The sequence below is a fragment of the Carlito syrichta genome, unplaced genomic scaffold (genome assembly GCF_000164805.1).
Source record: "Carlito syrichta isolate Samal-C Ts95f unplaced genomic scaffold, Tarsius_syrichta-2.0.1 Scaffold169198, whole genome shotgun sequence".
In the NCBI taxonomy this organism is placed as follows: Eukaryota; Metazoa; Chordata; class Mammalia; order Primates; family Tarsiidae; genus Carlito; species Carlito syrichta.
Genome location: NW_007113294.1, coordinates 46,190 through 56,328, shown reverse-complemented (window position 1 = coordinate 56,328; position 10,139 = coordinate 46,190). Strand labels below are relative to the sequence as shown.

General features: G+C 43.1%; 1 protein-coding gene across 1 annotated transcript in view; it reads right to left on the bottom strand.

Moving 5' to 3' along the window:
• Window positions 1–7,119: 7,119 nt before the first annotated feature.
• Window positions 7,120–10,139, bottom strand: part of LOC103252647 (serine/threonine-protein kinase PDIK1L-like) — a 3,561-nt gene continuing 541 nt past the window's right edge. The window contains exons 2-3 of the mRNA XM_008051242.1: window positions 7,591–7,932; window positions 7,120–7,340 (exon numbers count right to left, since the gene is read on the bottom strand). Coding sequence (XP_008049433.1) covers window positions 7,318–7,340; window positions 7,591–7,915 — 348 coding nt within the window. The 5' untranslated portion in view covers window positions 7,916–7,932 and the 3' untranslated portion in view covers window positions 7,120–7,317. The remainder of the gene's footprint in view (window positions 7,341–7,590; window positions 7,933–10,139) is intronic.

The following is a 10,139-nucleotide window of genomic DNA, read 5'->3' as shown; positions in this document are numbered from 1 at the left end:
TTCCAGCTACTTGGAAGGCTGAGGCGGAAGGATCGCCGGAGCCCAGCAGGTCGAGGCTGCAGTGGCCGCTCCCGGTCTGGGTGACAGAGTGAGACTCCAACTCAAAAAAAATAAAAAACAAAATAAATAAAAATATGTGTCTCTCTGTAGGTATTCATATATAAACTACCAATATAATAAACTGATAGAGAAATACCCTACACTATTCAAAGTTTTCATACTCCAAAAGTAACTGCATATTCATCTAGCTACTTTCTCATTCTAGAAGCTGTATTTATTGCAGGTGACCAGACTATTAGTCAAGGTATAATGAAGGAAATAATTAACTGCCCTGGAATAAAACAAACCTAACCTTGAAAACACAGACGCAAAGGGGAAAGTTGCTAAACAGTTATTACAACTACTGTACATTTATATTTGGTCCAATCTGTTATCTTCTAACACAGATGCATAAGTTGAAGAGGGAAAAGTATTTTAAGGTCAAATTTCCTCTTGATTCTTTAAGTGAATGGGCAGTAAAGTTGGAGTAAAGAAATCTAAAAAATTTCCATTAAAAAAGATAACCAAATCAGGTGTGGTGGTACACATCTGTAGTAACAGATACTCAGGAAGCTGAGGTGGGAAAATCACTTCAACCCAGGAAATCACGACCAGCCTGGGCAATATATAGCAAGATCCCACCTCCAAAAGAAAAATGATAACCTTTTCCAAGAACGGAAAAAAAAGGTAAAAGAGTATATCATATTCACCTAAAAAATAACATCCATAACTCATAGCAATATAATCAGAAACTTCCAGTTACTAAGTATGCTTTACTGCTACACATGAATTTACAAAAGATATGAAGATTATACAATATCCACCTCAATCCTTCAAACTGCCATTCACTTTTCACAAGATTACTTTAAATGCAATCCTAAATTCATCCCAAAATTTAACTTTTGTTAGTTATGCCTAAAAATAAAACTAGTCAAAAGTAAAAATAAATGCTAACTCTTGCAGCAAAAAAGTAATCTTTCATTAAGCACTAGAAGAAAAATTTTGCATTTAAAACTTACGGCAAAACATAACTTAAGCCGGGCTCGGTGGCTCAGCCTGTAATCCTGCGCCTTTGGGAGGCTGAGGTGAGTGGATTGCCTGAGCCCGCGGGTTCGAGACCCGCCTGGGCAGCGAGACCTCATCTCTACAATAAATCAAAAAATCAGCCGGGCGTGGTGGCGCATGCCTGTAATTCCAGCTACTCGGAAGGCTGAGGTGGAAGGATCGCCGGAGCCCAGCAGGTCGAGGCTGCGGTGGCCGGGAGCGGCCACTGCACTCCAGTGTGGGCAACCGAGTGAGACTCCAATTCAAAAAAAAAAAAAAAAATTAGCCAGCCATGGTAGCATGCATCTGTAGTTCAGGTTACTTGGAAGGCTGAGGTGGAAAGATCACCTGAGCCCAGCAATTTGAAGCTGGGGTGGCCGTGAGCCTGTCACTGCACTCCAGGGCTGGGTAACAGAGTGAGACTCCAACTCAAAAAAAAAGGAAAAGAAAAAATTGTATTTAATGAAACTGTCTGAAACATTCTTATTCATTGCATATACACTATAACGTAACCTGTAAAACTGAGAGAAAAATGATCAAGGAAAAACTAGTTGTTCCAGACAAAGCATTCCTATAGTCATGAATAATAGACTGACATCATTACTTTATAAATTTCTACAGGTAGAATGCAAATATGTTAGCTATCTCTTCACTGCATGGCTTTAATATATATATATTTTTACTTTTTATTATTTTTGAGTAAGTAGAAATTTATTAGGAAATAAGAAAGCCCCCAGCAGTGGGAGGGGTCCCAAAAGAGGGTTGCCCACTGCATGGCTTTTAAAAACCAATTTATAAAATTCAAATTTGCATTTTGATGTAAAAAGTCAAGTCTGAGTTTATATATTTCTTCTTTGATACAAGCTGAAAACCTAGTATAAATCACTGTTTTGTTATTATTGTCTAAATTATAACTCTCCTATTACCTGAAATTCAACAATATTACTTCACTGGACATGAACTACCACTCTAAAATACAGGTATATAGTGCTTTAAAAGCATTTGTACGATGTCCTTTTCAGACCTATGCATTAAATAGGAAAAGCCAAAGAGTTTTTGAAGAGTGAATGAACTGCTAATTTTATATGTAAATCTACTGGTACTTGCTCTTGTCATTTTGGAGAGCAGAAGCAAGAACATTCCTCTATGCCATCTTCCCCCACGGCAAACAACAATAATTGCAGTGGTCTGCAGATGTCTCTTTTGCATGTGTTTTCCATGTTGCATATGTTTGCCAGTGAAAAGAGAAATGAAAGAATAGAAAGGTACAGATCACACAATTATTTACCAGGTGCACTGATACTAAACATGCTTTTCTTTTGTCTTTATTCTCAAAACTTCCTAAATAGCTTAGAGCAATGGAAAGTCTCAGCCTTCAAAGAATGGTTTACAGTAAGGCTAGATAGTGAATATTTTAGGCTTGAAAAATCACGTAAGGTCTCTGTCCCATATTCTTTCTTTTCTTGTTTTTCCCACAAGTCTTAAAAAATATAAAAACAATTTTTAGAATCAAGACCATACAAAAACAGGTCATGAACTTCTGGTTGAGAGCTATAGAAATACAGTGCCCAATCTTCTTCTTTTCTTTTCTTTTCTTTTTTTTTTTGAGTGGAGTCTCACTCAGTCTCCCAGACTGGAGTGCAGTGGCTGCTTCCCGGCCACCGCAGCCTCGACCTGCTGGGCTCCGGCGATCCTTCCACTTCAGCCTTCCGAGTAGCTGGAATTACAGGCATGCGCTACCGCGCCCGGCTGATTTTTTTTTTTTTTTATTGTAGAGATGAGGTCTCTCCAAGTTGGCCAGGCGGGTCTCGAACCTGCGGGTTCATGCAATTCACTCACCTCGGCCTCCCAAAGCGCAGGATTACAGGCTGAGCCACCGAGCCCAGCCTTATTTTCATGTGTAAAGGATTTTAGCCAATGGTTTCTCTGTTCTCTTAGGATATAGTAAAAATTCTTTAACATGGGCTATAGGACCTTATGTGCTCTGACTCCTGCTGACTCCTGCTGACCCTTCTAACCTCAACTACAACTCTCCCTGTACAATATGGTACTATCTTCTTTCAAGTCTTAAAATGCTTCATGCTTTTTGCTTTAAGACCTTTTTATATGGGCCAGGCTTGGTGGCTCAGCCTGTAATCCCAGCACTTTGGGAGGTTGAGGCAAGTGGATTGCCTGAGCCCGCGGGTTCTAGACCCACCTGGGCAACTTGGCAAGACCTCATCTCTACAATAAACAAAAAATTAGCCGGATGTGGTAGTGCACGGCTGTAGTTCCAGCTACTTGGAAGGCTGAGGCCGAAGGATTGTCAGAGCCCAGCAGGTCAAGGCTGCAGTGGCCAGGAGCATGCCACTGCACTCCAGTCTGGGTGACAGAATGAGACTCCAATTGAAAAAAAAATTGTAATACTCACTGGGTGCAGTAGCTCACATCTGTAATCCCAGCACTTTGAGAGGCAGAGGCGAGAGGACTGCCTGAGCCAGGGGTTCGAGACCAGCCTAGACAACATGGTGGGACCTCATCTCTACAATAAATCAAAAAATTAGCTGGGCATGGTGGCTCACGCCTGTAGTTCCAACTTCTTAGAAGGCTGAGGTGGAAGGATCACCTGAGGCCACCCTTAAGAGGCTGTGGTGGTCGTGAGCATGCCACTGCGCTCCAGCTAAGCAGCAGAGTGAGACTCTGACTCCAAAAAAAATGTAATACTCAATATACACCAATATCAAAAGATGTATACAGGTCACGTTTGACTTCAGCAATTACAAGAGGTGCTCAGAGTGGTTACATCAGTGTCCAGATACTTGTGATTACAGCGAACAAAAAGCAATACAGAGATAACATCTCTTAAAATGTGTATACATTTTTTTGGCATCCCTGGTATATTTTTTTGAGTAGGGGTCTTACCCTGTCACTCAAGTTGAAGTGCAGCGGCATGATTACAGTTCACTGCACCACTTATCTCCTGGGCTCAGGTGATCCTTCTACCTCAGCCTCCCGAGTAGGTGGGACTACAGACATGTGCCACCATGCCCAGCTAATTTTTTTGTAGAGACAAGATCTCGCTATGTTGCTTAGGCTGGTCTCAAACTCCTGGGTTCAAGTAATTCTCCTGCCTCAGCCTTCCAAAGTGCTGGGATTACTGTAAGCCACTACGTCTGGCCAGCCCTACAAGTTTTAAACAATTCATAACTCTTAAACCACAGGATTATGTTGGGTTTCCTATTATGTGCATCTTGTACTTCTCATTCATGACACTTATCAGAAGTATACAGACTGGCCACTAGGTTCCTATGCATAAGATTATAACCTTCATTGATTGTTTTACATTTTCTTCTAGGTAAGGTTTTTAGTTAACAGGAACCGATTCAATGGTTCCAACTAAGAACAAGAAAGAAGTTCGGAAAAACATGAAGAAAAATTAAAATTTATACACAGAATGCATAGAGACTGCCTTTACTAGATGTAAATATTGGTTGTCTTTACTAGATGCAAATTTAGAGGAGGCACTTGGTAATTGCATTGATGAATGTCTGATCAACTAAACATTCAATAGAAAAGACAATTTTTTTTTTTGAGTTGGAGTCTCACTCTGTCACCCAGGCTAGAGTGCAGTGGTATACTCACGGCCACCCCAGCATTGACCTGCTGAACTCAAGCAATCCTTCCGCCTCAGCCTTCCAAGTAGCCAGAACTATAGGCATACACTAATTTTTGATTTACTGTAGAGATGAGGTCTTGCCAAGTTTCTTGGGCTGGTCTCGAACCTACAGGCTCAGGCAATCCATCACCTGGGCCTCCCAAAGTGCTGGGATTACAGGCTGAGCCACCGAGCCTGGCCAGAAAAGACCATTTTAATAGAGGTACCTACTACTGAGTACTTCTACGTGTAAAGTATTGTTTTGACATCATCTCTAATTTTGACTAATTTCAGGTAGAAATTATTACTCCCATTTTACATATGAAGAAACAGATGCTGGGAAAAGTAGAGTTATTTATCCAAGGTCATTCAGCTAGTAAAAAGTGCCACAAATCAAACACAGGTCTATCAGGCTTTAAAACCTGGAACAAAAAGGTTTGCTAAACAAAAAGGTGCTTTAGATACAAAAATCACCGACTCAAGTCTGGTAGTACTTTACATCTTAAAACCTTGAAAGACCAGTTAATGCCTAGTAACTATAACGGTTGCTGGATCTGGACACAGCATTATGTCATATGTTTAAATATTTTTGCTCTTCTAGTTCAAAAGAGATTATGCATCTTAGTCTATAAAACTCAATGCAAAGTTCAGCAAGATTCTATCCACTTTTAAGAGGTAATGTGGTAAGAATGTTTCCAGTATTTTCTATCAATTTAACCTTGTGGTAAGAATGTTTTGTGTTTTCTATCAGTTTAACTTACATAATAAGTACTTTTAGAAAAGCAAAACAATAAAATAAGTAGAGGCTATATAGTTATTTTGACTCCCTTAAGTCAGAAAACTTCAGGGCATAGCACGCTAAACTGCAATACAAATTAACTCCTCAAGATTGATATTTGCTCACTAGTGAAACTTGATTCTAATTACAGACTAACGTGTTTGTTTTCTCTTTTGTTCCTAGTCCAAAAACTTGTTTTTAAAACAGACTTTTAAGTGGTAGAAGTCAGATGGTAAATTCTGAATTTAGACACATTCAAGGAATGTTGTTTAATTTTCCAAAAATGACTAGCCTTAATAAATTTTTAGAGCCGAGCTCGGTGGCTCAGCCTGTAATCCTGTGCTTTGGGAGGCTGAGGTGAGTGGACTGCCTGAGCCCGCGGGTTCGAGACCCGCCTGGGCAACTTGGCAAGACCTCATCTCTACAATAAAATCAAAAATTAGCCGGGCGTGGTAGCACACACCTATAGTTCCAGCTACTTGGAAGGCTGAGGTGGAAGGACCGCCGGAGCCCAGCAGGCAAGATTGCGGTGGCCGGGAGTGGCCACTGTACTCCAGTCTGGGTGACAGAGTGAGACTCCAACTCAAAAAAATAAAAATAAAAATAAATAAAATAAAATTTTACCCTGGCTTTTAAGAAGCTACGTCTTAATATTTTTTCTATTCAGTGAGTATAGAGCTACTAGAGATTTTGATTTATGGCAGAAGTTAACCTAGAAGGGAAAAAAAGCTTCCATTTTCCTATATATATTTTCTTCCTTTTGTTTTTTAGAGACGAAGTCATGCCAAGTTGCCCAGGCTGGTCACAAACCCTTGGGCTCAGGTAATCCTCTTGCTTTGGCCTCCCAAAGTGCTGGGATTACAGGCATGAACATCATACCTGGCCCATTTTCCTATATTAATGTTTTCCCAGGTATTAGCTGTCAGAAAGTATTAGCTGTCAGAAAGTCTTAGGTCCAGTTCCCAATTCTACTACTTACTAACAATGTGACTTTGGGTAAATTCATTATTCATTCTAAGCCTCAGTTTTTTCATTTGTAATGAAGAAGATAATAATAGTACTTTCCTCATAGAATTGTTTTAAGCAACTGCTTTTAAAGCATTCAGCACATAGTATGGAACCAAGCAGGAACACAAACATTAGCTATTAGCACTGTTAATAACATTCAGGTGCTAAACCACATACTACATGAAAATTAACAGGAATTGCAAGGCAGAGAAACTAAATAGCCCTCTATTAAAACAGCAGAAGCTAAAAAAATTTAGCCAGACATGGTGGTGCACACCTGTAGCTCTAGCTACTCAGGAGTCTGGGGTGGGTCTGAGGTGGAAGGATTACTTGAGCCCAGGAGGTCAAGGCTGCAGTGAGCTATGATAGTCTCTGTACTCCAGCCTGGATGACAGAGCAAGACCCTGTCTCACACAAAAAAAAAAAAAAAAAAAAGGAAAGAAAGAAAAGAAAAGAAAACAGCAGAGGCTTATATTCAAATCAGTGTTATAAAGGAGATGCCCGGTTATCTATGTGTGCTGCTATTGGTTATGGAGTTTTTCCTTTTTTTCTGTCTTTAGTTTCAAAATTACTGATTGCAAAGATGTGAACTTATTACACTCTAGTCTCAAGCATTTCTCTAGCTCCTATCTTGCCCTATTCCTAGGCAGACTGGCAAGTACCACTGCGTAACAGGTGGCTTATGTTATTTTTAGGTATGTGCATCACAGGTTTAAATAAAACCTTGTTTTAAAGCAAACATCTACTCAATTCTTGGCAGACCCCTATCTACTACAAACACCTGAATTTAAAAAGACCAGTTCATCTGACCCATTCATTCCTTCTTGCTGACCAATGCTGGAGTGCAGTGGTATGATTATAGCTCACTGTAACCTCAAACTCTTGGACTCAAGCAATCCTTCTGCCTTAGCCTCCCAAGTAGCCAGGGCTACAGGTGTGCACGAACACGCCTGGCTAATTTTTTTAAAGTTTTTAAGCAATGATGGTCTAATTAAGTGGCCCAGGTTGGTCTTGAACTCCTGGCTTAAGGCAATCCTCCCGCCTGGGCCTCTCAAAGCCCTGGGGTAACAGGTGTGAGCCACTGCACCCAGCCAAATCACTTCTATTTTCCATTCAGTAACACATACCTGTAAATAAAGGGAAGAATTAGAGCCGTGGGACATCTTTTGCACCATCCCATCTTTTTGTAGGATGCATTCCTCCAAGTGAATCACATTTGGATGTTGGCTCTTGATACTGCTTAGTGCCCAGAACTCACGAAGGGCTAGTTCAACATTTTCAGGTGCGTGGCATCGAATTTTCTTCACTGCCACCCTTGCAGAGGTCTTTCTGATGACTGCTTCATACACAACACCGTAACTACCTCGGCCTACCTCCCGTATTAGATCGTACTTTGGCTGGCTACTCACCATCTTCAAGGTCGAGGTTTCTGGAAAAACCAACAAAGTGCTCTGTTGAAATTAGGTATACCTACGGCTTGTATTTCTTCTTATGTATGATTTAGTGGTCATCTATCTCACTATGTGCAGTGCTTGAAGGTACCTGCTATACTTTGGGCAAATCTAATTTTAATAATAATAACAAAGCTAATAGTTACATAGTACTCACCATGTATCAGGAACTGTTTTAAGCATTTTAGAATATTAAATTCACTTACTCCTCATAATAATCTTACAAGGTAGATACTATTATAGTCATTTTATAAATGAGGAAATTATAGCACACAGGTTAAGTGAAATGCCCAAGATCAAAACAAATATCTAGTAACTGGTGGACCTGGGACTCGAAACCAGGCCATCTGCCTCAGACATCCACAATTTCAAGCACTACACTATACTGCCTCTTATATGAACGGCTGAAAACATCACTGTTAAAAATAGACCCCCCAAAATCAATATTCTTATGTATTGATCATGAAAAAACAAACAAGGAAGCAAAACTTCATCTTCTCCTTAAGGCAGACAGATACACATACAGATCATAAAACAGCAAAAAAACAAAACCCATTCACCGAAATGCAAACACCTGGCTTACGCTTAAGGACAGAAAGTGAATCAGATCACTTACAGAACTGAAAATGTTTAGTTGTTTTTATTATTTAAAAATAAACGGCCAAACTACATATGTTTATATTTTGTTTCTTATGTTATCTCCTTGTGTCTTGCAAAACAAAGGACAATGTCGCTTGTGGAGACGAAATATTCCTTTAAAAGCCAAGTAAGCTACTTAGAATACAGCTACCTTTTTGGTGTTTGACAGTGGGTTAGCTCTAGGTCATTTTTGGCCAAGAAACACCATTCTTTATATCCAGGGGCTCTCTGACATTGTTCTTTGGACTTCAACTCGATAAATCATTTAAAGGCAGAAGAGGCCCCACACAGAAATGCTAATGTGTTAGATGGAGAAAGCCTAACGTGTGCCTCATCATTCCCCAAAGAACTTCTAGATTCTAACGAGCTTCAGGAACAAATTCTCATTTGCAGATTGCCACCACGGGCAAGAAGAGTATAACCTGAGATTGTTCAATACTTATATTGCACGGCTGGAGAATCAAAAGGCTGCTGACTACAGCCTGGGAAGACGGAAGCAGCTATTCGAGTTCCACAGGACAGATTTAATACAGCAAATGACCACTTCTGAGGCTGCTTTCAGGCCCACTTCCTCGAAATGGCCAGCCGCCCTCCAAATTCCTACTATTTCCTAGCATGATTTCCTGTCCCAGAATCTTCTGCTCCGACTGCACAGCGATCTTTCCTGCTCTGCGTGGCTGGCCAATGACTGTCCCTCTCAAGGTGGCTCGTTCCCCTGACATGAATAAGGAGGGGGTTGCTTCTGGAGCCCTCGGAGTTCCGGCGCAAAGATGCCCCCAGTGCGCACCCAAGAGACCCACGACGGCACAGGCCCGCATGCCCCCCGCGCCGACCCCCGCGCTCCGCGGAGGCCGGCCAGGCATACACCTGCTGGCGCCTGGGCAGGGCCAGTCCAGGCCAGAGGTGTTGCCGGACGCGGCGGCTCAGGCCGCGCTCATTGGCTCAGTAGCGGGCCCTCCCCCTCCTCGGCTGCAACCAGACGGAGCCCAGAGGGGATCCTTCCGAGGCCCTTCACCCCAAGGGGTCGGTCCCGCGGCTGCCTCAACTCCTCGGGGCCGGCGGCCGAGGGCCTGAGCCTGCGGGGCGGTGGCCCTGGTGTGAGAGACAGGCCGCAGCCCGGGCCAGGGGCCTGAGGCGCGCGGGGCCTTCCTCGGGATGACTCCACTGACAGGTTGTGACAGGCCTCCCGGGGAGGGGGGCACGTGCAGGGACGTCGGCTCTGGAGCAGGGCCTCTCCGCTGCGCCGCAGGGCCAGATGTACCTCAGGGTAGCCGCCGCCGCTGCTCCCTCTCCCGGGCTCTGCAGGCCGCCATTATCGGGCAGCTCGCGCCTCCGCCGCCGCGGCTTCCAGTCAGACGCCGGCGCGCGCCCCCGTGGTGCGCGCGGACACACCCCCTTACGCCGGGCGGCCCCGCCCCCCTCCGGCTTGCCGTAGCGCGTGCCGGGACGCACCGCGCCACCTTTGAGGCGCGCGCCCGGCGTCCCGCTCGCCGCCTCCCTTCTCCAGTGGCATTGCAAAGTCTGGAGTCTCGGGAGGTGTGCGCGC